At 42.2% G+C, this 27,816-nt stretch overlaps 1 protein-coding gene across 1 annotated transcript; it reads right to left on the minus strand.

Moving 5' to 3' along the window:
• Positions 1-11,250: 11,250 nt before the first annotated feature.
• LOC126280697 (acanthoscurrin-2-like) lies at positions 11,251-26,574 on the minus strand. The gene is made up of 3 exons (XM_049979785.1): positions 26,450-26,574; positions 17,856-18,414; positions 11,251-11,766 (listed from the first exon to the last, which is right to left on the minus strand). Exons 1-3 carry the CDS (start codon positions 26,505-26,507, stop codon positions 11,742-11,744), a joined length of 642 nt encoding a protein of 213 aa, XP_049835742.1. The 5' UTR covers positions 26,508-26,574; the 3' UTR covers positions 11,251-11,741.
• Positions 26,575-27,816: the final 1,242 nt, after the last annotated feature.

The raw sequence follows: 27,816 nt of genomic DNA on the forward strand, positions 1-27,816 counted from the left end.
ACTGGACCTGGACCTACAGTCTGGAGTGAGGTTTTTTAGGACAGTAAGAACACTCGTGGTTATCCCATACACCCTGACACCATAATTGTAAATTAATCTTGTGATTGGACCTGTTGTGCTGCCATTCATGAACAGCATCCCAGGAGGTGTTTTCCAATAGGATAAAGCTCGCCCACATATCGCTGTTGTAAGCCAACTTGCACAACAGAGTGTCGACACGTTACCATGACCTGCTCGATCGCCAGTTCTGCCCACATATGGGACAATATCGAACGACAACTCCAAGAATAGTATTAACAGTCCCTGCATTGACCGAACAAGTGCAACAGGCATATAACTCCATCCCCAAAACCGACATCCGCCACCTGTACAGCACAATGCTTCCTTGTTTGCATTCTTGGATTCAACATTCTGGCGGTTATACCGGTTATTGATGTACCTACAGATCACATTTGCAGTAGTTTATCTCGCGCTTGCATTAACTTGTGATATTGCAATATTAATTACTTAAATGGGTTACACAAGCAAATACATTACCGAAATTCAGTTAGTCTAAATGAATTATTTTTTGATGTTGCGGTGTTTTTAAGTCAGTGTATGTTAAAAATGTTTCTATTGTTTCGTGCTGGTATGAACAACTAAATCAAGACCTGTTTACGCACCCAAGCATGCAGAGTGTACGCTGTTATAGAACTTCTAACAGATTATGTTTATGGTCATCCTCAGCCACGGGCTGCAAGTGCGAACAATCCTATACAAATTATCGTAATATAATACATTCTTGTATACCTGTCAGAAGTCTGTGACATCGATTGAAACTAACCATGAGGATTTCTCTGCAGCGCTAGTAGAAGGCAGTGTATGTGCCGATACGTGAATTTTTTGGCATCACTGACTAATAACATGGTTTCACAGTTCCCGAATGTTTCCACTTCATTGATATTTTAAACACAGTAGCCTCAGGGAGAAAGACAGTGGTTTCAGAATGACTGAAGTTCAGTACCTACTCGTCTGTCCTAACTTAAGAATTCCTTCGTTTTCTTGTAGTATCCTGCATGCCAGTAGGGTGTTTTGGAAAAGGCAAAGAACAATTTCCTCGCTATCCAACATGAATTCCAACCATCCATCTTAGTCCCCCGTGTCTGTTGGCCTCAATGTCTAAAGATAGTAAGGTTATTTAAAAAAAAAAAAAAAAAAAAAAAAAAAAAACTTTTAAGATTACGTTGAAAGAGTGTCTGAATTGTGGAATGGATAAAAAAAACTCGAATTATCGTATAGCATGTTGTAACTGCAAGTGGTGTACTTCCACTGTGTTATTGTTAGCAAAACTCTACACGAATTGATTCGGCAATGGAACTCCCAATACCAATAAATAAATACAGTCATTGCAAATTACATTCAGCCCCTTAAGCATTCAATCATCTGACCCTGTTCAAAAACGTATACCTTTCGTCCCTGTGCACATGACAAATAAATTAAATTGTCTTACCTCTAAAGCAGCAACGGAGTAACGCGATACATTCTAGCTATGGGATCGACAGTGTGCAATGCTGCCCATAATACTTGAAAGGCACATGAAATTCTTTTGGCTGTTAAACGGGAATATTTGAGAAAATTAAACTTCTTTAAAAATATATGACCTGAACAGGGAGGTGATACTGATTATGGTGAATTACTGAGTTTATTGGCACATTTACACTGCAGGTTTGTGTACGTGTGCATGGTGATCATATCTCATATTGATGTCAGGGTACATGAAAGGGAAACAGTGTCGTTTTGTAGCAAATGTGTTTCGGGACGGTTTTCTCAACTTATCACGAATACCGTGGACTTAAAGGTGTCATGTGTGTTTCTTAAGCGCCTATGCTATTAGCGCCAGTTTTGTGTACTGCCACGGTGTGTGGCACCACATTCTGCACTTTATCCTTAATTTATGAGCGTGAGTGTATAAAAGGGTTCAGTCGTCCGTATACGTTCTGACTATCAGTCGCAAATTTTTGTACAATAGTAGGAGGGAGTGGCATGAACAACATACCATGAATCCATATCTGTGGGGGGGATTTGAAGATTACTTTTGCATTTTGCACGTTTTTTTTCTTGAATAACTAGGAACTACGGTCTGTAGTGTGAAAGTAACCCAGTACAAAATTTAACTCCATTAAATTTCCTACAAAAGGGTCCTATTCATTTGCTCTCTAGGCTGCATACAACGACGTCGGTAGTGGCAACTGGATGACCATGTACCTCATGTCAAGTGTTGATTTGGGATCAATCAGGCTAGGAATATGTGTTTACCTTCTAGTAACAGCAGGCGCTTTGTGAATGATGTTAGTATTAATTAGCTGTGTAGTCATGCAGTCCATAAGGATCTCACTGTGGTGTGCAGGCTCTGTACTTGCCCATTTATTAAACTACACTGATAAAAGGAAGTAATTAATGTGACGCAGATACACTGGAACTATGGAACTATATTGGAAATGTTATGTGTAATGAGCTTACGGCATTCTAGGCCGGGAGTCCCCATTTGGTGAACTTTGGCCGCCGTGGGGAAGAACTTCTTGCATTCGACGCCACAATGGGCGACTTGCGCATCGGATACGGGGATGAAATGATGATGAGGACAACACAATACCCAGTACCTGAGCGGAGAAAATCTCCTGCCCCAGCCGGGAATCGAACCCGGGCGCCTTGGCCTGGCATTCCGTCGCTCTGACCACTCTGCTAGCGGGGGCGGGGGGGGGGGGGGGGGGAGAGAGACTAAATGTTATGTGAAACGATTACATAGAACTGTGCCCCTGTTTCTTTCGATCAGTTTGACTGTTACGTAGGAGAAGTTGGCTGGCTACTCGCACTGTGCCCCCTTTTCTTTTCTTAACTGTAACATGGGAGTTGGTACCATGCTAAGGTAATATCTAGAGTCACTTCCTGAGCCCCACATCGCAGAATGTGTGGGTGGCGACCTCTCGCACAGGTATGTCGCTTGTGTGAAGCATTGTGACAAGCAACTACGCATGTTGGATCTGTTTTTCTGTATTATTTACACTGAACATCATATTCCATATACGCTTCTGTTGTAATAGGCGGCCGGAGTGGCCGAGAGGTTCTAGGCGCTACAGTCTGGAACCGCGCGACCGCTACGGTCGCAGGTTCGAATCCTGCCTCGGGCATGGATGTGTGTGATGTCCTTAGGTCAGTTAGCTTCAAGTAGTTCTAGCGGACTGATGACTTCAGAAGTTATGCCCCGTAGTGCTCAGAGCCATTTGAACCATTTTGTTGTAATAAATCAGTCGCTTCAATGACTACCCTTTCTTACTTTAGTAGAGAACATACTTTAATCATTTAACAATTTTGGTTTTCTGAGGGATGTTTTAATTTTGTTTTTGCTTTATCGCAACTTACCAACTTAGGGTTCACTGCTAGTGCCAGATAACATTAATTAGCGTTCATATAATCCATAGCGTTCAGATTTCACTAGTAGTCCTCAAGTATGGTTCTGTGTCGATAGTCATTTCAGAAATTAAATACATCTAATTCCCACACACCATACAAACGGGCATCTTTTAGCTTATGATGCTTAGCTAAACTTTCCACAAAAATTACCGTCAGTAACATTTTAAGGAATACCCAACATCCCCGAAAGATCGCCTGTCAGCTTAGGTTATTTTCTTTCTACATTACTGTTACGGGAACTGAATAACTGTTGCAGTTAATTAAGCTTAGTTTGTGGGTAAATCGAGATATCCTGTTAGTTCTATTTAATGGTGATCGCTCCCTAAGTAATAATTGTAAGGTATGTTTGACAGGCATCTAATAAACCATGCGGAGTTGGTCCTGTTATTCCGTAGTCTGTCATTCAGTGGAAACGTGACGACTGGGTGTGCTATCATGAATGTAAAAACTGTACCGTCAATTATGAAGAAAAATTTTTATGATGCAGTAAACAGAAGCACCGGTTACAGAGTAAACCGCAAATTACTGAGATTTTCATTGTCATGGGATGAGGCGATGAATGAAAGAAACCGTTTGTTAGCTGTAAAAACAAAGAGTGAATTTAAATAGCTCCTAAATTAATATAAGTTAGCTTCTCATAGACAAAAAACATCATTCAGATATAGTGTTTTTATGTTTCAGGCTGTTAAGGAGGTTAGCTCACCTTATCACAAAGGAAGTTATCATCAAGCATCCAATAACACCTTAGCCATAAGCTCTTTGAGAGCAAGAATATGATTTAAATTACTGAAGTATTCACTTTCACGTCTCATCGAAAATAATGTCTTGTTGTGGCGTCAATTGTAATATTCCATCTGGATATGCTACCTACCTGTAATATACTGTCTGTGGCGGATAGCCACGATTGTTCGGCTTTTTAGTGCCACTGAAATCGTTTAATCACGAACCGTTTATCTAAACATCGATATTTTTTCGTCCACAATTAGCTTTTCCTTTTGAAACTTCTTCATTTTTAACCATTTTGTAGACTAGGTGCGAAAAAAAATCCGCTTTTGGAACAAAAAGTGAGTGTCTGAGAAAAACGTTGAATATTTCTCTCTCGGACAAAAACGACATTACACTCTTACAACATGGTGCTAAAGGTAGTTTGTGAGAACGCGTGTTCTTCTGCAGAAGAAACGTAGCTCTGTATTATAACAAATTCACGGCTACGGCGCATAGTTTGCAGAACCTTCTGATGCTTAGACATCCCTTTTTTCGATCAATCTGGGATTCAAAACACGACTACTCGAACTCTTTGGTTTATTCGACACTAGAGCGTTTAAGTAACGTTCAGTGCTCTCTATTTCACCACTGTGATAGTGGTTAACAAACAACAACAATAGACTATGTTATCAAAATTATCCGGACACCTGGCTGAAAATAACTCACAAGCTCGTGGTGCACTCCATTAGTAACGCTGGAATTCATTATGGTGTTGGCCCACCCTTAGCCTTGATGACAGATTCCGCTCTAGCAGGCATATGTTCAATCAGGTGCTGGAAGGTTTCTCGGGGAATTGCAGCCTATTCTTCACGGAGTGCTGCACTGAGGGGAGGCATCGACGTCGGTAGCTGAGGCGTAGCACGCAGCCGGCGTTCCAAAACATCCCAAAATTGTTCTATAGGATTCAGGTCAGGACTCTGTGCAGGCCAGTACATTACAGGGATGTTATTGTCGAATAACTACTCCGCCATAGGCCGTGCATTATGAGCAGGTGCTCGATCTTGTTGAAAGATGCAATCGCCATCCGCGAATTCATTTTCAACAGTGGAAAGCAAGAAGATGTTTAAAACATCAGTGTGAGCCTGTCCTGGGATATTGCCATGCAAAACAACAAGGGGTGCAAGCCCCTCCATAAAAAAACACGACCATACCATAACACCACCGCCTCCGAATTTTACTGTTGACACTACACACGCTGGGAGATGACATTCACTGCTCACGCGACATACGTACACTCTACCATCGGATCGCCACATTGTGTACCGTGATTCTTCACTCCATACAACGTTTTTCCATTGTTCAATTGTCCAATGTTTACTCTCCTTACACCAAGCGAGGTGCCGTTTGTCATTTACCGGCGTCATGTATGAAGAGCCGCTGGACCATGAAATCCAAGTTCTCTCACCTCCCGCCTAACTGTCATAGCACTTGCCGTGGATCCTGAAGCAGTTTGGAGTTCCTGTGTAATGGGCTGGAGGGATGTCTGCCTATTACACATTACGACTCTCCTCAACTGTCGGCGGTCTCTGTCAGTCAACAGACGAGGCCAGCCTCCATGCTTTTGTGCTGTACGTGTTGGTTGGGTTGTTTGGGGGAAGAGACCAAACAGCGAGTTCATCGGTCTCATCGGATAGGGAAGGACGGGGAAGGAAGTTGGCAGTGCCCTTTCAGACGAACCATCCCGGTATGAGCCTGGAGCGATTTAGGGAAATCACGGAAAACCTAAATCAGGATGGCTGGACGCGGAATTGAACCGTCGTCCTCCCAAATGCGAGTCCACCTCCCTCGGTTGTTGTACGTGTCCCTTCACGTTTCCACTTCACTGTTAGATCGGAAGCAGTGAACCTAGGGATGTTTAGGAGGGGAAAATCTCGCGTTCAGACGTATGACACAAGTGAAACCCAATGACCTGACCACGTTCGAAGTCGTGCTCCCACACGCTGTATAATGACTACTGAGTTCGCTGATATGGAGCACCTGGCAGTAGGTGGCAGCACAATGTATCTAATAAGAAAAACGTATGTTTTTAGGGGTGTCCGAATACTTTTGAACGAATAGTGTATATTGAAAGAGAAGAGTAGTTCATGCTTATAGTTTGATACAAATTCAGTCGTAGGCTTTCTAGAGTGAAAACGCTGATTCGAGAGTGCTACAGATTTTAAAAGCCTACCATCTTTTTGAAAAATTAATTAAGTTAATTCTTCCATTAAAAATTTGAAACAGTTTTACACTGAAACTTCCTGGCAGATTAAAACTGTGTGCCCGACCGAGACTCGAACTCGGGCTAAGCCATGTCTCCGCTATATCCTTTCTTTCACAAAGGTCCCGAGTTCGAGTCTCGGTCGGGCACACAGTTTTAATCTGCCAGGAAGTTTCATATCAGCGCACACTCCACTGCAAAGTGAAATCTCATTCAGTTTTACACTGATTTTCATCAATTTTCGGGCAATATTCCTTTATATTGCAATCGAACTCGGAAATTTTAATAACAATGGTAGTGCTCTTACAATCGCAACGGGAACATCATTGCAAACTTCCTGAAGGAAACAGATTAAATAAATATTAACCAGGGACCCTCTTGAATTAATTATTAGACGTGGAACGATCTTCATCTTGTAGGTGAAACGCGTATAAGATAAAAGCATTTGACATCTGTACGATCTGAAACTAAGCAACCGGGGCAAGGTCTTTTTAATGACAAAATTTATGTAGTGAGACTGATCTGATGACCTCGCTGCTCCGAACGGCTTACATCAGCAAACTGCATCACGTCCACTTACCTGATAGCTGCAGATACATTATGAAAGAGAGAAGAGTGCGTGGTGAAGAAAGACAAATGCATTTCTTATTAAGCAGCACTATGAAATCGAAAAAGATGCTTGAGGGACCCAATATTCCTGCATATGTATTATAAAGCCTCATTTTTGTATGTTCAAAAAAAGGAAACATTTTAATCCAATGAAACGCAGATTGTGGTAGAAAGATATTTTAATGTTCGAAAAGGTAAATTACAGAATAGAGAGCCTCTTGCGGGCGATTTAAATTAGTCTCAAGTTCCACACAAAATCATCAGTAATGTAGTTATTTAAAAAGACCAAAAAATAATACAGTGAAATCATTCTTCCTATTTTCAGTTGAGAGAGAGAGACTTAGAATACCACCGGCACTCACGAATTCGTTAATGACTGATCACATAGGAATACAGACTTTGTATGGCATTTGAACAAATACAGGACCCTAGAATTTAGTCAGTATAAAGATGACTCGAAAGCGATACCATCCTGCAGAAATACAAGTAATACAGACGTAAAATGCAGACATCAAACCAGGATCGTGCAGCGATGTTAGCCAAATACATGCGGCAACATGCTGGAACAGTTGGTTACATCCTCTTCCGTACCAAGGGAAACCTAGCACCAGAGCGGCTTCCTGTTGCAACCACGAACTGCGAGGAGAAGTGTGACTGACTTCCACAGTTCGAAATCTCTGAGCTCCGCAAGACATACCACACTAGTCAGCTGAGAGATGGTCGCGGCAGTCAGCCAGACATAGCAGTCTACGAAACTTCAGAGAGACAGTCGAATGCTGGCAAAGGGCTCATTTGTGCACCTATGAAACTGTGTTTCTTCCAGTACAGGAAGCTTAGAGAAATGTCAATGACGTTTCCTAAGCGTGGTTGTGGAGTGCTCAACAGTTTTATATTTTCGACATGAGACAGTTGCCATTTAGAGAGTGTGTACATCCTCGATGAGCAAAGTCTTCAAATTACGTAGGGCGTTCTGTAAATAAAGCTACCAGTCTTTAATGAAAGCAGGCAGTTTTTATTCGGGTTTCCAAAATATCATATTACTCCCCACTCTTTCGGCTACGGAACCCTATTTTTCAACACAATCCACATTCAATGGGACAGCCTTACACCACCTTAGCGAGACGGCCTGTATGCCTGCATGGTAACGCTCTACTGGTCGGCGTTGGAGCCAGTGTCTCGGTGCCTCAATAACTTTCCCATCATCAGCGTACTGCTTCCCGCAGGAGTACATCCTTCATTGGGACAAACAGATGGTCCTCCGTTGCTCTTTACGGTCTCCTGTTTGGCAACAAGTAACCCAGTGGATACACACTTTTGAGTATACCAACCGGTGGACGAATTTGTCAGCAGTACCAACAGAGACGTCCAGTTTGCAGCGAGTTGTATGATAGTGAACCGTCGATTACGTAAAAGAGAGTATTCGTACATTCCACATTGCAGGCGTCACAACTATGTACTGCTTGCCAGCACGCCGAACGTTCGACAGGCTTGTGCAACCTTTTTGCAATGATGACAGACCCCTCGTCCAACGACTCACCGTGATTTTGTTCACTTCCAGGTCTCTGTAGACAATCTGCAAGCTCCTATGAATATCTGCGATTCTCTGGTTTCCTGCCAAAAGAAATTCAATTACATCGTTCTGCTTGGAACGCAGCTCCATTACAGACGCCATTTTGAAGGCTACATATAGCGCCGCCACCTATAGGAACTTAATGAAACTATAGGGACTGAAGCGGGAATTTTCCACGATGTCCGACAACAAATTCCGAATTTTCTCTGCCGAAGCTCGTAGAGGAAAACAAGTTGTTGAGTTACTTATTGAACACTCCTCGTAAGTTGACACGGCAAGAAGCTAGCTTGACAGATGGTGTTACAGATTACAGCAAACCATGCCAACTTGGCGAGATTTGACAGAATCCAATAAATTACATTTGTTTCAGTGGAAAATCAAGTGTGGCGCTTCAGTGGGACTTTTTCCTATTGACTTTAAAGTTGCTAGAAGGCAGCTGGAGGCTGTAAATTAAATTTTTTGTAGTTAACACGCTCCAGGCCAGTGGATGCATCTTGAAATATTTTTGAAAGTGAATTGCTGTAAGAGTTTGGTTGTTTACATTGGAGTAGTGAACAGTTACACCTAGTCTTGTGGGTCAAGGCGAGGCTGACGACACTTACTTACGCCGATCTGACATGGTAGCAGAGCAGGAACTGAATACGGATCGGTCGATAGGTGTCTACGATTAAGCTGTAGCGTACGTCGCGTTGTTAGCCGGGCGCGTCACTCACACAGAGCGACAGACTTAAGGCCGGAGCCCTGAGTGTGAGTTCGAGCGGCACTACGGGAGTTCCTAGGTAAAAGCAATGGGAACGTTTCAACGTGGTTAGCCGATCAGTGAGAAAAAAAAATGGATGAATCAGCTAGCGCATGAATTCAGTGCGACCCAAAATCTCGTTAACTTTTGAAAATTCACTAACTCAAGGAATAATGCAGACAGAGAGGTAAAACGTGACATACATGGGATTCTATTGAAACCAAAACGTAGTGCAGAAAGTTACCAATACATGGCAGTGAACAACAACATTTCAGTGACGCCGCATAAGAATCTGGTATAAAATGAGCTGCAGTGAGAGAGGTTGTCAGATGCGCCAACAGTCGTGTCGTTTTCACTTTACTAGAAAAAGCCCCGTTAGTGAGGCTTTACTATCAGAATGGAGAATCCACTATTGCAGCTTTACGGTCCTATCGCCATAAGAAGATCTTGTAATAAGTGGTGCTGTGAGGAAAATGACCACTAAGTTCGAAGCTGCAGGTTGTTTACATGATCGGCCCCATAGTGAATGACCAGACACCAATGCTGCTCCTGCTCAGATATTCCACAAAGAAATGTAGACTTTAGCTGGTTCATCTCACACGATGTACCGGCATTCCACGCACTGTTGTTTAGAGAGCACTAAGGCAAACTCTCCAATGTTATCCATATCCGGAGAGCATTTGCGGTGTGGGCACTAAAAAAAAAAAAAAAAAAAAAAAAAAAAAAAAAAAAAAAAAACTGTGAAAATGATGATTGGTTGTCCGCCTTGTTGGGAACCTAGGAAGCCCATTTCACACTCCAATAGTCGGTGTTTTGATGTCCGTATACAATTAACTGATAATTAACAGATTTAAAGCAGGAATATAAAACCTTTACACATAACGGTGGTAAGTGTTCATTTTGTCCCCTTACATTGTATAGGGGTATTACCCTGAGTACGCAGATCACTGACGTCTTTAGCGTATGTACAGAATTGTAGCACTCGGTGGAGCCTACTATTTGCCTCCCAGCATCTGTACTTCTTTGTTAAACTACGCTCATATTGCTCTCTATAATTTTCGATTCATCCATAACAGAACTTTGGTGAGATGAAATAATGTTTTTCAGTACTCACAATTAACAAAAAACTGGATCAAGTTGTGTGGTGCTGTTTGTTCACGAAACATAGTTTCAGTCAAACGATTCTGTTTTTTTAATCTTTTGTAACAGTTATATTGATCACAACAATAAAGCTTGCAACAAAGGACAGCAACTGCTTTCTCAGATTATCACAAGCGGTAGTGTTGAGTTCCATCTGAAACGAGTTCAGTAAATTACTTCATGCATTTTCGCTGTGGGATCCATTTCTTTGCCTGTTAGATGACAAGTTCATCTCACAAATTAAATGGGAAGTGCTATCAACTCTGTGAATGACCTACAGTGTCCCGTGTAGCGAACAATGAATTAAAAAAAAAAAAAAGATATACTCCACGGAATTGATGATACCCTATTTCTACGTGACCACCACTTTTAGCAGTATTTGTGCACCCGTGATGTTCCTTTGTTTGAGAACTCTCGAGCTGTATGAAACTGGTATAGTTGTATAATTGCAACAAAATTTCACTGGCGTACGTGGTACACCTTCTCATCAATTCCAGTGGATATTCATTTTCAGTTTGATCTGCTGTTGCAAAATACGTTTTTCCATGTGTGAGGGCCGGCAGGTGTGGCCGTGCGGCTCTAGGCGCTTCAGTCTGGAACCGAGTGACCGCTACGGTCGCAGGTTCGAATCCTGCCTCGGGCATGTATGTGTGTGATGTCCTTAGGTTAGTTAGGTTTAAGTAGTTCTAAGTTCTAGGGGACTGATGACCACAGATGGTAAGTCCCATAGTGCTCAGAGCCATTTGAACCATGTGTGAGGAACTCATGCTGATTACATTTGACATTTGAAAAATGACTTTTATTGTTAAATTACAAGGTGAACATCATTTTTTGGAATAATTCAATTTATATCTGAGTATAATTTATAGTTCCTGAGTACTGAGCACAGCTGCCCTGTGCTTAGGGTAACATCATACACACTAAGTATAACATTCTTTAGGTAATCATCAACCATTGTCCACACTCTACATTTATAATTTTGGAAAGTACGAAATTTTGATATAGTACGAAACAAAGACAGCGTAAAACGTTCTGAATGTTCCAATAAAAAACATTACTCAAGAAAATACTCTTTTTTTCCTAACTTTTTCCATGATTTTCACACCATTACATAAAAACTATGGCTCTAGTCCAAACAAAATTTCAGTACTGATAATTGTATATCAAATAACATTAAGTTTATGTACACTTAATTTATTTTCTTGAAAAATTACACAAGTTCACTGGGAAGATGGGAGTAGGAAATTAAATATTATGGACTTCTGCTCTCACTTCCCGTATCCACCATGGCCGCTGAAACAAAACAGACGATTTTAACTTTTTAACGTATAACCAGTAGCGATTTTGATATAGCACTTGCATGACCATAACAACAAGATAATTGATAAATTACAGCTAATACAGTTACATGAATTTTTTGTCCGAACTAAGTAAAGGAGTATTCGTGAAAGCTCTGCAATATTTTTCGTAGTAGTTACAGCTGTTCCCAGTAAATCTGATCACCATCAGCTGACAAAGAATTTACTGTTAAGAAACTTCTATGAGCACTGTCGTCCTAAGAGCACTGTAACAACAGAACACTACTTGGACAATGACAAAGCGAAACTGAAAGCTTCATGTTTATATTAATTGCGCTACAATTGCATTACATTAAGGTAAAGATAACGAGGTGTAAATTCGTTTTTTGTATTGCTGTGCTTCCGCTCAAAATTAATTCGTCAGTCTTCAGGTGCGAAGATGGTCTGTATAATTTGTAACTATTTGGCGTTATAAGATGGTTCTGAAGAGGAATAAACGTATCGGTGTACAAATTTTTTGAAACTTATTAAACATGAGACATGTTGTTGAGGCGAGATGTGCAAAATCCACATCTATGTACAGATTCTGGAAGGCGCTGTGGAGGAGGGTGCTTCCCTCGTAGGTATTAAGGTTCCTTCTTGCGTTCGCGTATTGAGTGCGGGATTAGTGACTAATAAACTGCCTATGTGCGCACTTTAAATAGTCTAATTTTGTGTCTGAGGCAACTACGAGAGCGATACATATGGAACTGTCTTAATTCCAGATTCCTCTCGTAATAACAACTCTTGAAATGTGGTTAAGTAGAGTTCTGCTGCAGTGTTGGCAGCTATCTTCAAGGCTTTACCCATTCAGGTTTTCAGCTTGTTAAGCGCCACCCTCCCGAGACTGAAACAATACTGTGACTATTAATAGTATTGTAGTCATAGGATACTGTGTCGTTGTGCATAATTTTATATTTCTTAGCGTATGAAGCATGTTGAGAGTCTTTGTGCGACTTTCGACCCTTATCAAGATCCGACGATATTAATGATGATTTTTTATGGGTAACTGCATCATCTGCCAAATTTCTTAGCTTATTACGAGGGCTGTTCTCAAAGTAAGGTCCGACCGGGCGCGAAATGGAAACCACAGTGAAAATCCTATGAAACGTTGCACAGATGTGTTTCTCTGGTATGTCCGTCGATCGCGTCATGTTGCTCTTTTCAGTGCTGAGCGCACAGTGAGGACTTACAGATATTTAGAAAATAGTGTCTCCTGCCGAGCATGGGTGTCTGCGGTAGATTTCGCCTGCTTTCAAGCAGTCCTCGTAGCGTAACTATCGTGCATTTCCTTCTTCATGAAAATTCTCGGCAGCACACTGGAGGGGAAATGAGGACGCACCTGCAGCACTTTCGATAGGAAGTCTTGTAATCACCCACCATTCAGATCCAACATGGCTCCCTGTGATTTCCATCTCTGCTCACATGAACCTCTGGGTATGAAGACAACATTTTAGCCCAGACAAAGAGCTGATGACCAGCGTAGAGAACTAGCGGAAAGCACAGACGGCTGCCTTCAAGGGATTGGAAAGTTGGTACAAAGCTACGACAGATGTCTTCAGTTGAAGCGACAACTGTGTAGAGATGTAGCTGGAAGATGTATCTAACTGTTGCAAATAAAACTTTTTTTTTATTTTCACAGCGATTTCCAATCTGCAACCGATCGGACGTCGTATGAAAATTAAAATCAGAAAAAGAAAACAACCTGTCACTTCATTCGGTAGACGGAAGACAAAAATTTGTGCTTCCATTCATTAAAACGCTTAGTGGGTGAAGTTAATGTAGAGGCGTTCTTTTATTGAAATCGATGGTCCACAAAGTTTTTTAGTGAAACAATCACCCACTATCAATAAGGATGCCAAAAACAGACTACGCTCCAGCTTCATTGTTATCCCATCGGACGCATCACGTTTCACTTCCTCCATTCGAACGTGTAGAAAAACTGCACACGAAATTCTGTCGTTGCGTTCAGATATTTAGATGGAAATAAATACTGATAGATACTGATTTATATGTGTCAAACGTCGGCATTTAATACTCTATAATTTCGTCAGTGTATGAATACTCTGATACACTTGTTGCTTTTCATCACGCCTCACATTACATATGTGTGTGCGTGCATATGATTGTGTGTGTGTGTGTGTGTGTGTGTGTGTGTGTGTGTGTGTGTGTGTGTGATAGTGCTTTATAGGTCAATAAGAGCAAGCTTATCAACGCCCTTACCAAAAGAGTTAGAAAGAAATGTAGTTAAAATGTCTAAAGCACTAAAAAGAGACAATATATATATCGCACAGTATGTGTGTGTGTGTGTGTGTGTGTGTGTGTGTGTGTGTGTGTGTTGGGGCTTATGGGCGCTCAACGTCGAGGTCATCAGCGCCCTGACACACGTTAAAAGAAAGGAATGTGAACAGACTTAGCAAACCGTAGGCACACACGCAAATAATGCAGGAAAAGGAGAATGCTACACAAGAAAGTAAAACGTAAGGAAAACGAAAACGTAGCATCAAGAATGCCACAGGAAATTGTCATTGGCTGGCCACTTACATAAAATATGGGCGAGCTTGTCACACAGTGTGCAAATTAGGAGCCTCTCCCTAAAATCTTTGTAAAAACATTTGACAAGTCAAAGAACTTCAAAACTCTAACCACATTCGTTCGAGTGTTACCTAAAAGAGACGGCAGGTCCTCTGGCAAGTCAGCCGCGGCCCGCTGGTCAGAAAATAAAACGCAATCCAATAAAACGTGGCTCACAGTGACCTGGACGCCACAAGCACCACACACTGGAGGGTCCACTCGCCGGAACAGGAAGCCATGCGTCGTAGGACTGTGGCCCATCCGAAGCCGAGTGAGGAGAACCTTGTCCCGTCTACGGGGCTAGAAGGAAGTACACCACGGCCGAGTTGTGGGCTTGATGACACGGAGCTTGTTGTCGGCCACTTCTATCCACTTATATTCCCAGCTACACAGGACTTTATACCTCGACAGCGAAGTGAGAGCATGCAGTGGGATAGCACACTGAAAGACCTGACGGTCACGAAACGCCTCCGTGGCTGTTCGATCGGCCCTTTCATTCCCCAGAATTCCCGCGTGCCCTGGTACCCAACGGAAAGACACCTGCTTCCCCAGTAGCTGTAATTGGAGGAGGGCGTCGTGGATAGTCTGGGTTCCGTCATCTGCTGGGTACAAACACTGGAGAGAGTAAAGGGTGCTCTGAGAATCTGAACAGACGAGAAATCTAACACTGGGAGAAAGTCTCATCTGCTCCAGTGCACGCAAGATGGCATACAATTCTGCGTCAAAGATGGTAAATTCGGGAGGCAGTCTGACCTTGAGGACACGATACGGGAATAACAGAGCAAACAACAGAATCACACTGCTTAGAGCCATCCGTAAAAACAGCTACATGGTCGTGGTGCTCAGATACAACGGCAGAAAAGACCCCATGAAAAACGGAAGCAGTAGTGCTATCTCTCCTGTACCGCACCAAATCTAAAATCACTCTGGGCCTCTCCAGTAACCAGGGTGGCAGGCGCACGCACATGCACGCACTCGCACATGCACGCACACGCACATGCACGCACACGCACATGCACACACACGCACGCACACGCACACGCACGCACACGCACGCACACGCACACGCACGCACTCGCACACACACGCACACGCACACGCACGCACACGCACAAGCACGCACACACACATGCACGCACACGCACACGCACGCACACGCACACGCACGCACACGCACACGCACACGCACACGCACGCACACGCACGCACACGCACACGCACGCACTCGCATACGCACGCACACGCACACGCACGCACACGCACATGCACGCACACACACATGCACGCACACGCACATGCACGCACACGCACATGCACGCACACGCACATGCACGCACACGCACATGCACGCACGCGCACATGCACGCACACGCACATGCACATGCACGCGCACGCACATGCACGCACACGCACATGCACGCACACGCACATGCACATGCACGCACACGCACACGCACATGCACGCACACGCAGACGCAGACGCACACACCACGTCTCACTCACGTTCATCCGCACAATGAGACCATCACGAAACTGTAAATTTAGTCAAATGTTCTAAGATTTTCTGCTAAAACATCGGTAACACAAAAAGGAGGCTAAAAGAAACGACATAGGAATGTGTTGCTGCCAGATCGCTTTCAAAAGCATCCAAGTGTCAGCCAACCATGACAAAACATTAAACACTCTTTCCTGATATTTTACGGAGCAACTATTCATTTCATTGGATCTTAAGAGTCGTCACACATTCGCCGCTTTGTTATTTAAAATAGAGAGCGCTTTTGCAAGTAAATTAACCGCTGCGCTCCTGTCTGAAAATGAAGCACAGTCAACTAAAATGTTGCACACTGTCAGCTGTACACCAAACGCACCAAACATTGGAGCGTTCTCTCGATAGGCTTGCCGGGTCGGGCTGTGTCCCTCACAAAGACGAGTGACGAGTATCCCACTTCCTCTGTACGGATGGAGAGGAGCACGTGATGGCCGCGCTGTTGACTTTACAAGATGCAGTGTGCTCTCTGTAACTCCAGGCCGGCTCTATCCCATCTTCGCATGACTCTGCAGCTCAACATCAAGGTGAGAACATATAGAGAGATGACGCACCGAACCGTCTGATTATCGCTGCACACCTCGCCGGTAGCTACATCTGCTAATACGTGTCTTCGAAAATCTTAATCTTGGCTGCAGAACAGTAACTGTGTAAATCAGTATTCTCAGGTACCAGCTGCTTCCCCACACTGTGAAGGCAGAGGAAGGGATTCCTGGATTCTCTATACGGTTTTACCTCCTGGGTACAAATGTTGTAGAGACTAAAGCGCATTGTGGAAGTAGGAGCATGTGGGGAATATTGCAGTTAGAGCACAGCTCATCTGATCCAGTGCGCTCAAGATCGTTTATAATTCAGCCTCGCATACAGTGAATTCTGTGGGTAGTCGCGTCCTGAGGAGACGATCAGAGCAGCCAAGGCACTCCACTTGTTTGGACCTATCTTTAAGTACGACAACATCTTGGTGGCGCACGTTTAAAATTTCGTTCTCATTTAAAATTTCATAAACATAATAAAAACATACACAGTTGTGCAGCCTCTCCTATAAAACTACTTTGGACTTCCTGAGCAACCACGGCGCCAGGTTAAGGCTGGGGTTTGTGCTTTCCCCACAGTACGTGACTACGGCTCATTCTCTACGAGGAATCCAAAAAGAAGTTATGTACTTCTTGCAATATGCGTTTCCCCCCGATTTCGAAAGTTTTTCACAAACTAAATTACTATGTATTCGCCAGCGCGCCGTGGTCTAGTGTGGAAGTATGTTACCAGCTGCCAATTTACAGATCACACCAGGAACACTGCATTTCTTAGCAGAACCAACAGTTAAGTATAGGTATTACTGATAGATTCATTCCAATTGATCCGTACTGAGGAGGTCCTCCAGGATGTAGAACATTTCAGAAAAACAATAAATGACAAATAATTACAACTCAAACAAATAAGCTAATGTGCCACAGGTCCCAAGTTGAATGATCGTCATTTTTTAATGAACACTATATGGAAGAATGATTTTACAAATTATTATAAAATAATATGAGTGTTACGTAAAATTTTACTTCTGTACATTTTCAATGAAATAATGTGATCAATGAAAATAAATACTGTAAACTAATTGTATCTACAATAGCTGAAGAACTATCACAGTCCTCGACATATTTAATTTTGGGCAAGTTACTTATTACCTCTTAAATAAAAATATGTTTAAAATTTTTTGAGTTATTTCACATCCATGAGAACCATTTCACTTGGAAACTGCGGTAGAGACTAGCTATCGATTTTCTTTCCTTTACTGCAAATATTTTTGATATATTATGTATTAATATTTTGACATATTCTAAATCTATGAGAATCTCCTCACTGAGTATCTATGGAACAAAAAGGACATCTAGTCTAATTGAATTAGAAGACCAGAGGAAATGTTTACTCACAACCCTCCGAGTCCACCAGAGAAACTGGAGCTGGAAGCCTGGGAGCTGCTCTTGGAGAAGGTGCCCCCTCCGCCCCCGCTGTGGCCTCCACCCCCACAGGTATTGCAACCGCCTCCTCCTCCACCGATTCCAGGGTAGCCACCCCCGACGTAGCCTCCGTCACCTCCGCCGCCCAAGCCGCCACCTCCGTATCCACCATGTCCACCTCCGCCTAAGCCGCCTCCTCCGTAGCCTCCGCCTCCACCCAAATTGCCTCCACCATAGCCACCGTGCCCACCTCCGCCTAAGCCGCCTCCACCGTAGCCTCCGCCTCCACCTAAGCCACCTCCTCCAAGGCCCCCATGGCCGCCGCCGCCGCCTAAGCCACCTCCGCCGATGCCTCCATGTCCAGCGCCACTCAAGCCGCCTCCACCGTAGCCTCCGCCGCCTCCTAAGCCGCCTCCTCCGAAACCTCCATGGCCGAGGCCGCCGAAGCCGCCTCCGCCACCACCTCCACCGCCACCGCCGCCGCCATACCCACCATAACCACCACCACGCTTCACACGTGACACGGCAGCATCTGCGGAAGAGGTTGACCCTGTTACTTGTCCATCCATACCACAATGATAACTGCTTTCAAAATTTTCTGTAAATACAACTTCTTTCATATAAGCAAAAATAATTCACATTGAATAATCAACATAGGGTTACCAATGGCAGTCTTCATAAAAGAGGACGTATCTAGATTCATACAAAAATTCCCAAATATGTTATAGTTTACTCAACATTTACCTAACTGTCATTAATATAAATTACAGTTTTTACAACTACGCTCTTATAATATGGAACTGTATATACTACATATATTGCACTGTATGATTTGCGACTGAAACATGTATAATAGGTAGTATTCCATATCAATTAATTAAATCTTAGAACAGTATAATCATTTGTGATCAAAAGAAGTATACTAGTTCCAAACATAGGACTTATTGTGAGGAAGTATGTACGTTTGTAGCACAGCATTGTATGGTAGCGAAACGTGGACTCTGAGAAAACCGGAACAGAAGAGTTCAAATGGTTCAAATGGCTCTGCGCACTATGGGACTTAACAGCTGAGGTCATCAGTCCCCTAGAACTTAGAACTACTTAAACCTAACTAACCTAAGGACATCACACACATCCATGCCCGAGGCAGGATTCGAACCTGCGACCGAAGCAGTCTCACGGTTCCGGACTGCGCGCCTAGAACCGCGAGACCACCACGGTCGACAACAGAAGAGTATCAAAGCAATTGAGATGTGATGCCACAGAGGAGAGGAAAGAGATATGTGGAAAACACTGACAAGGAGGAGGGACAGTAAACAGGACCTCTGTTAAGACATCATGGAATAACATCCATGGCACTAGAGGGAGCTGTAGAGAGTAAAACTGTAGAGGAAGACAGAGCTTGGAATACATCCAGAAAATAACTGAGGACGTTGGTTGCAAGTGCTACTCTGAGTATGAAAAAGGTTGCCACAGGAGACGAATTCGTGGTGAATAGCATTAAACTAATTAGAAGACTGATAACTCGAAAAATAAAAAAAATAAAATAAAAACTTGAGGTCGGCACCGCGCAACAAGGCGGCGACATATAAAAGAGAAAAGTCTAGAAAAAATATCGCATTAAAGTGGTAGAAGTAAAGCTGTGAGTAAAGCTGTGAGGATGGGGCGTGAGTCGTGCTTGGGTAGCTCAGTTGGTAGAGCACTTGCCCGTGAAAGGCAAAGGCCCCGAGTTCGAGCCTCTATCCGGCACACAGTTTTAATCTGCCAGAAAGTTTCATATCAGCGCACACTCCGTTGCAGAATGAAAATCTCATTCTGGAAATATCGCATTGTTGGAAGAGATGTTGAATTCTTTATTGATGGCGGTTGTGGGTGGTCACAGAGTAGTTGTAGTTCCGCACTTTCAAGTTGAAGCAATTGTCTAAGTCAAAAATCAGGGCTTTTCCTCGTTTTCTTAAATACCCATCCTGGCTATTTTTAGGATCTAAACAAGGGACATGTCCGGGTAAACAAAGACGTATGGTAACCCTAAGTCAACCAGATGAAACCGTCCACTTTATCTTTTAGGAGGCATAAAGCTAGTTTGGACAAAATCTCTTTTTGGAAAAGTATCCTCGTTTATCTATAATTTATAACTGTACTTTGATTTATGGTGATGATAGATTATGTTTTAGAGCATTTCCTGTAATGTGAATTTTGAGATACTGTATATCTTTCGGTATCGTGCTGTATTCGTTACGTAATGTAAACAAATTTCAACAGTTTTACGTTTGCTCACAAAACAATCTTCAGCTGTTATGAGATACTGAAACTCTCCTCTTAGCTTGCACGTTCTCATACTCGTAATTCATACAGTTATCTTTCGTCTGAGTAGGTTTTCTAATATCAGCCTTTGTAAGAGTGATATGTAATTGTTGCAGAGTTTTGGATTCTGCCGTTGAAATAATCGTAACAATCGTTTCTTACAGCTTTAGGTTTGCCGGCAGAGGAACGTCTCGGTCCTCTGGGGCAGATGAGTTCATCGTGAATGTGACTGACTTCAGACATGTTGCGTTTCAACTACTTCGCACACATGTACCCCCACCTGGGTACAAATCCAGACATACTTCGTACACGTTTAGTTATATGCACATGATACACTACCTTTTACTATGCATTATATTAAGGTGTTTTCCCACTATACTAGTGAACACAGTTTTTGAAGAGTAAGCCTTCATATATGAGGAACGTAATTAGTTTAATCATGCAGGTCCCTGCGGGAGCAACGTGTATCAGTTTCCAAAATGGTAACGAATTCTTCTCCGAATATCTTCATATCTTTGATCGTTACAGATTATTTTGTTCTTTAGAGAAGTCTTGGACTTTAAATGAGTATATCATTCAAGGTTTCTCTGGGAGTAATTGAGAATTATACAATTTTAGATAACCAACAGAGAGAAGAAAAGAGTTAATTCAATCAGGGAATAATCTAAATCAGAAGAATATTTTTAGCATTGTGCAGCAAAGTCAGCAACTGCAAAGTGTAATTATATTAAATTTCAGCCTCCAGTTTCATAAGCAAAGAAACTTTACCTAAGTTTCGGCTATAATAATGGAGCCTTCTTCAGAAATGTCACAATATAAACTTAAAATTAAGACATGCCGGATATTGGGCTTGTCAGACTTACAATGCCAGTACTACAGTACACAGTCATAAGACTGCGTCACTTCTACTAATGTTTTGTCGATAGGTCACACAGACGGGCCAGACAGATGGGCCGCTGGCGCTGAGACGTTAGACTAGGGAAACTTCTAGCTGGATTACATCATGATGAGATAGAGACCCCGATATCAGATAACGGATTGTAAAGTGTAACCCGGAGCAGGTATAGACTCAGACAACAATATAGTAATGATAATGAATAGACCGAAACTTAAGGGAGGCCGGCCGGTGTGACCGAGCGGTTCTATTCGCTTCAGTCTGGAACCGCGCGGCCGCTACGGTTCGAATCCTGCCTCGGGCATGGATGTGTGTGATGTGCTTAGGTTAGTTAGGTTTAAGTAGTTCTAAGTTCCAGGGAACTAATGACCTCATGTGGAAAGAAGTAGTATTCTGAAGTACTGAGTAGATATCAGATACGGTTGAATTTCTCTAATGTATATTGAAGTAGGCAGTTGAATTGAAGAAGAGTGGACACTTCTGAAATGGGCAGTCTCAGAAGTTGGGCAGACAAACATAAGTACGAGGATGGGAGCTGCGAGGAAACATTGAATAATATAAGAAATAGTTCATTTCATAATCGAAATAAGAAGTAAAACTGTTTAGGGAAAAACAGGAACACAAAAAATATAAGTCACTTAGAATTGAAATAAAAAAGAAGTGCAGGGAAACCAGAGTGAAATGGCTGCAGGAAAAATGTGAAGAATAGAAAACTAAACGGTTGTCGGAAGTACTGATACATCATCAACGATAGTCAAATCACTCTTCGGGCTAATTAATAGGAAAGGCGTCGACACTAAGAACGCAATGGGAATTCATCTGTTAAACCCAGCGGAGAGAGCGTTTAGGTGGAAAGAGTACATTAAAGGCGTGTCTGACAGGAGGACTTGCCTGTTAACGTGATAGAAGAATAATCCAGTATCAGCGTTCGAGATTAACAGCTCTGGAAGACGTGCGAATAAATAAGGCAGAAGGAGTAGAGAACACCGTCTGAGTTTCTAAAATCGTTAGGGAAAGTGGAAATCAAACGACTATTCATGTTGATGTTAGAATATACGTTCCTAGACACATACCATGAGACAATCGATAAACGTTGATCCATACAGTCCCAAAGATAGCAAGGGCAGAAAAGTGCGGCAATTATTGTGCAATTATATTAACATCACACGCAGAAAAGCTACTGACAACAATAATACACAGAAGAATGGAAAAGAAAATCTAAAAAGTGTCAGATGACTTTCAGTTTGGCTTTGGGAACGGTAAAGGCATCAGAAAGGCAAATCAGGCCTTGTGCTTGGTAATGGAAGCACGACTTAAGAAAAATCAAGACGTGATCATTGGATTTGTCGGCCCAAAAAATCTTTGGATAATGTGAAATTGTGCAAGAATTTCTGTGCTCTGAGGAATATAGGAAAGGACGGGATGCTGCGTTTTGACTATTCTGTACAATCTGTACCTCGAAGAATTGATGACGCAAACAAGAAAAAGTTGGCAGTGGCATTAATACTGATGGTTAGATGACATCTAAGATACAGATATGCTGATGAAATTTCTATCCTCAGTGAAAGTGAAGAAGAATTACAGGACCTACTGAATACAATAAGCAGTTTAATGAGTACACATTATGAATTTAGAGTAAATCGAAGAAAGGAGAATGTGGAATAGCAGATATGAGATTAGCAATAAACTTAACTGTTGTTAAGTTGGTGAGCACGAAGTAGTAGAAGTTAAGTAATTCTACCTTGGAAGGAAGATAACACGTGACGAGCGAAGAGGTGATGGCATAGAAAGCAGAGTAGCGTTGGCAAAAAGAGCTTTCCTGGCCAAAAGAAGTCTGCCAGGATCAACATAAGTCTAAACTTGAGGAAGAATGTATGTTTGGAGCACAGTAGTGTGTACTAGCGAATTATGGACTGTGAGAACACCGAGACATAATGCACATAATCCAGAATCGGTGTTACTCCATAGAGGAGCCACAACCCTCCCCCGTTATTTTTGCAACATAAGTTTTACCCACGATTGACACTGTATTGGGCATAGATTATAACAACATGTTTTAGCACAAGGTGTCGAAAAAATATAAAAATAAGTTTAGTCCGTGCTCAGGACGAGGTTAAAAGTACACTAGGCTAATATTGTCACGGTCGCGGAACAATGATCAAAAGTGATTCAGCAATCCGTCCCTGATTATCTCACAATAAGTGACGACGGGCGATTAACGAAACAAAAAATTTAGTTACAGTAGACTGTTGAGCCGATCTTGCTACCAGTTAATTTAATTCTGAAGTATGAGATCAGTATTTTTAAAACTGTTTGGTATTTCGTGCAGCATTCCAGCAAAACTAATATATGATAAGCGTACTTTTTCTTGTTTACGAATTTCCAGGCACCTACCGAACAGCTCCAATGAATTCTATACTTTGCAATACCGGTACGTTTCGTATCCTTTCAGCAGAACATGACTGGTGTATCAGGTGCATCGCAACCTACCGATGGTCGCGTGGGAAGGCGTAAGCTATAAGGTTTCGACGAAATTTTCAAATAAAAATAAAGTTGAAATTCGTAAACGTTTGTTAATATACCGTGCGAACACAAGAACATAACTATGCCGGTCGAAGGAACTAGAGCAAGCCAGAATGCTACAGGCCCGCTTTAACTCTAATCTCGTACACTACTGCGTGTGAAAAGGTGAAACACGGACGCGAGCTATCTGAAACTAACAAGCTAATGGGTGCCTGTTAGTCTAATTAAGATAGAGGATGACGTGAATCTGCCTTGTGAAGGCCAGTAAAATTAACTGCAGCCCCGTCTCTTTAGTTTACAACATTATTCAGGTAATATCCAGAATAAATAAGAAACAATGGTACAAACAGCGAGTCCGTATTTTGGGAGAGCGGGAGAAGTGAGAGAACTCATTGTGTACATACATAGTGTTCTGTTTATCCTTCGGCAGTGCATATGGTTCTTTCAACGTTTCTATCTGTTTCACGGAAGAAAAGCGAGAGAAAAATGGAAGGTTAATGTTTATTCTTAGTAAACTACTAGCCGGGGAAGGATGGTGAAACAAACTGGCCCAGATAATTTCAGTGAAGCCATTCCAGTAATTTCACTAGTCTGGTTCGGAAAGAAATTGGAACTACCTCCTCGCAAATTAGAACCCACCATTTTAACCACTACGCCATTTCACTCGGTCGGAAAAAAGAGAAATAACAGAAATAGTAGAATATGGATTCGGCTGTAAAATTTGGTAACGTTTTCAATGTATTTTAGTTATTTACATATCTATTTGTTTTACTGATGAGTAGCTGACATTTACTTTCCTCCAAGATCCAAATAAACGCATTAGCCCCATCTATGCATTGTTGGTAAGTTATCACTTCTAACTTAAAGTGAGTTTAACTCAGTATCAGAAGATCAGATGGAGAAATAAATCTTTAATTGAAATTATGTTAATTCAAATAATATAAGCGATTAGTGTACTAATTATTTTTCCTAAAACACTTTAACATCGACGTTTTGTTTTCTCTAGTTTGATCTGTGGCACAGCATTACTTGTTTCACATCAACACTTTGTTTTAAATTTAATTACGCGGAACTGAAAGGAAATAAATGGCGAAAGAACAAACATTTGTTTTTAAAGAGAGATGATTTCTCCTGAGTTACTGAGTTTTCATTTTGAGCCTTCCGGTAACTACATGTTGACAGTTCTTTGTGTGTACAATTTTCATTTTCATTTTCGGTATTTATCATTTTATAACTGGGCTACAGAGTTTCGGTGATTGCGAGCTTTTTTATTTGAATAGTCATACAGAAATTGCAAAATCAATGTTACACTGTATATGGTTGAAAAGTCAGTACCTATTACCTTATAAGACTCTGCGGGATGTAAATATAGTACACGATTGTTCTTAAGGAAGTAATAAAAGTCTCCCTCATTGTGATCGCACATTTATGAGGCTAATAAATTGGTCTGAAATCAAGTAATAAGTTCAGTACCATTCCCCGAGCGATGAAGCGCAGCTGTTAAAACTGAGACTTGAATCTGGAAGCTGTAGGATTCAAATCCCCGTGCTCTCATCTTCGTTTAACAGAACGGAATGGTTCTTTTAACAAGGACATAGCCATATACTATTGGTACACAGATGGTAGTGACCCGTATGACAGCGATGGTCCATTATAATCTTCCTTTACTCTTACAGTGCTGAAATGAAGATGCGGTCAGAGTTCAATGTCGCATCGATATCTACGTAAATGGTCCCCAATTTGGGTTTCCTTACCCCCTGAGGAGTAAAATGAAATTTTGTGAGGAGTAAAAAAAAGAAGATCTGATTGTGTTTCAGTCATGAAAGTAAATTATTTTTAAGAGCTCTTACTATTATCGCGATTTCGTAGGACTCTAAGGTACTAGAAATTATTTTTTTCTCAATTGCTAGCAATGATGTGTAACACTATACAGTGCAGGTTATAGGTTCCTCACACAGTCCTTCCAGTACACAAACACTATCTTAGTAGCGTAAGTCGATGACAGTAAAAGTGAAATATACACGTAACAAACGCTACATATCTCATTAAAATGTCTTCACCAAGTTATGAACAGCTCTTGCAATACACCAGAAATTGCTTAATTACTCACTCAGAAACAAATGAACTATTGACAGGATGGCACAATAGTAGCTTGGTAAGGACTGGTATAGCGCTGAGCACATTATTATTATTATTATTATTATTATTATTATTATTATTAGAGCCTTCAGACACATAGCACTAACGGCTTGAATACTTCCAATTTCTGCCATTTCAGAATTAAGGAGCCAACAATCAAATGATTTTCAAACAATAAGTACAGTGAAGACATTTTAACTGGGCTAATTTTTAAATGGGGATGCAGCTGAAGTAAGTGTCGCTAGGGAGAGGATTGGTACAGATGAACAGTGTTTTGTAACAAACGCCTACATTCACTACAGATAGTTAGCGTTCTTATTTGAAAAGGAGCTGTGGGATCACTCAGATAAAAAAAAAAAGACTACTAGACATAAGCAATACCAACAGTCTCCTTGACTGTTAGTTTGCGGCTTGATAACACACCCACTACAACTAAATATCATTCATCAACTTCTGTATCATTCTAAAGTTCAGATGGACAGTAAGTTATTGACGATAAGAGCAATGGAAAAAGGAAGGGGTGGGGGTACTACCTAATATCCGATTACACTCGGGGGTAATGGTCTAGGTAATTACGGACTAAGCATCAGCTTAGTTGGGTGAGGTTAGGAGAGGAAATTAAAGTGGCCTTGCTGAAAGCCTCGACATTTCTCTCCAGTTATTTAGGGACTCTGTGTGAACGTTAAATCGAGGCGGTTCAACTTACCGGTTAGGAGTGCTAGCGCGAGGAAGACGGCCGCGCACAGCGCTGTGTTGGCCGCCATTGTCCGCTGCAGCTGCGGAGGCGGCGTCCTTTCGCTTCTACGGCCGGCCGCCCGCTCGCCGTCTTTTATTAGCACGTCTCGGCCGACCGGCAACATTATGTGCAAAACATCGCGCCCTGCGGTGAACCCCCTCCCCACACACGTCTCCCCACACCGAAGAGGTCCAATGATTTGCACTTCTGACACGGCGAGCGGCCTTGGCAATAAGGCCCAGTTCCTGAGAACACCAGCTCAACATTGCGGAAGTAAGCCTCATTAAGAACACAACAAAGGGCGCCATTGGCTGTAAATGTTAAGGAGTACGTCCACACACAATTACACAGAATAACTACACATATTTTCGGGAGACTTATACTGTAGTTGGAAGTGTTACTTTCCTCTGAAACGCAATGGCTTGTCCCATTCGGTATCCATTTAGATACCGAAATACAGGGTGCGTCAAAAAAATGTATACAACTTTGAAGCGTCATAGAAATTTTTTTCCCCTTTCTACAATGTTAAATTTCTGGAAATGGAAAGCTTAAAGTCCAATTGGAAAAATAAATGTACTTTGCAAATGTGATTAATGTTCAAACTGGTGGCCTTCAGCATCAGTACATTTCAGAGTACGAGTCACCACTGATTACGTACATCGTCCCAGTGTCCAATAAGATTTCTGCGCATACCGCCTGAATCTCACTCCAAAGTGTGTCCAGGTTACGTGGTTTACGTTTGTACACCTCATCTTTTACTGTGCCCCATAAGAAGGAATTCAGCGGCGTGATGTCTGGAGAGCGTGCAGGAATCTCGATTGGCCCCTGCGTCCTATCCATTGGCCTGGCACATAGTGATCCAGGTATGCTCGTACGTCCCTATGATAGTGCGGCGGGGCGCCATCTTGTTGGAAATAGAACTCATTATTACCGTATAATGCACGAATGGCAGGGAATATGGAGTCAGCAAGCATTGTTAGGTACGTTCCTCCAGTAACAGTGCCTTCAAAGCGAAAAGGCCCAGTGAGTCCCCTTGCAGACAAACCACACCACACATTTACACCAGGCAAATTCACAGCATTTTCAACTGTAATGTGCGGATTATCTTTAGACAATTGCGCCTATTGACAGTTCCATTGAGTTTGAATTGGGCTTCATCCGACCAAATTATGCTACCCATAAATCCTGGTTTTCGTCTCACCATCTCCTGAAACCATTCACAAAATACTAACCTTCGACCTGGATCGTCGTCACTTATCTGTTGCACCAGCCTTGGAATGTACACACGAAACCTGCCTTTCTTCAGAATGTGTACCACACTACTAGCACTTACATTA

Source organism: Schistocerca gregaria, chromosome 1 (assembly GCF_023897955.1).
Source record: "Schistocerca gregaria isolate iqSchGreg1 chromosome 1, iqSchGreg1.2, whole genome shotgun sequence".
In the NCBI taxonomy this organism is placed as follows: domain Eukaryota; kingdom Metazoa; phylum Arthropoda; class Insecta; order Orthoptera; family Acrididae; genus Schistocerca; species Schistocerca gregaria.

What these genes read in the sequence shown, in the direction of transcription:
- LOC126280697 (XM_049979785.1), bottom strand. Translation starts at nt 26,507, where the DNA reads ATGGCGGCCAACACAGCGCTGTGCGCGGCCGTCTTCCTCGCGCTAGCA. An exon ending in CGCGCTAGCACTCCTAACCG is followed by an intron (nt 18,415 to 26,449) that starts GTAAGTTGAACC and finishes CCTCTTCCGCAG; the next exon opens with ATGCTGCCGTGTCACGTGTG. An exon ending in TCTGGTGGACTCGGAGGGTT is followed by an intron (nt 11,767 to 17,855) that starts GTGAGTAAACAT and finishes GTTTTGTTTCAG; the next exon opens with CGGCCATGGTGGATACGGGA.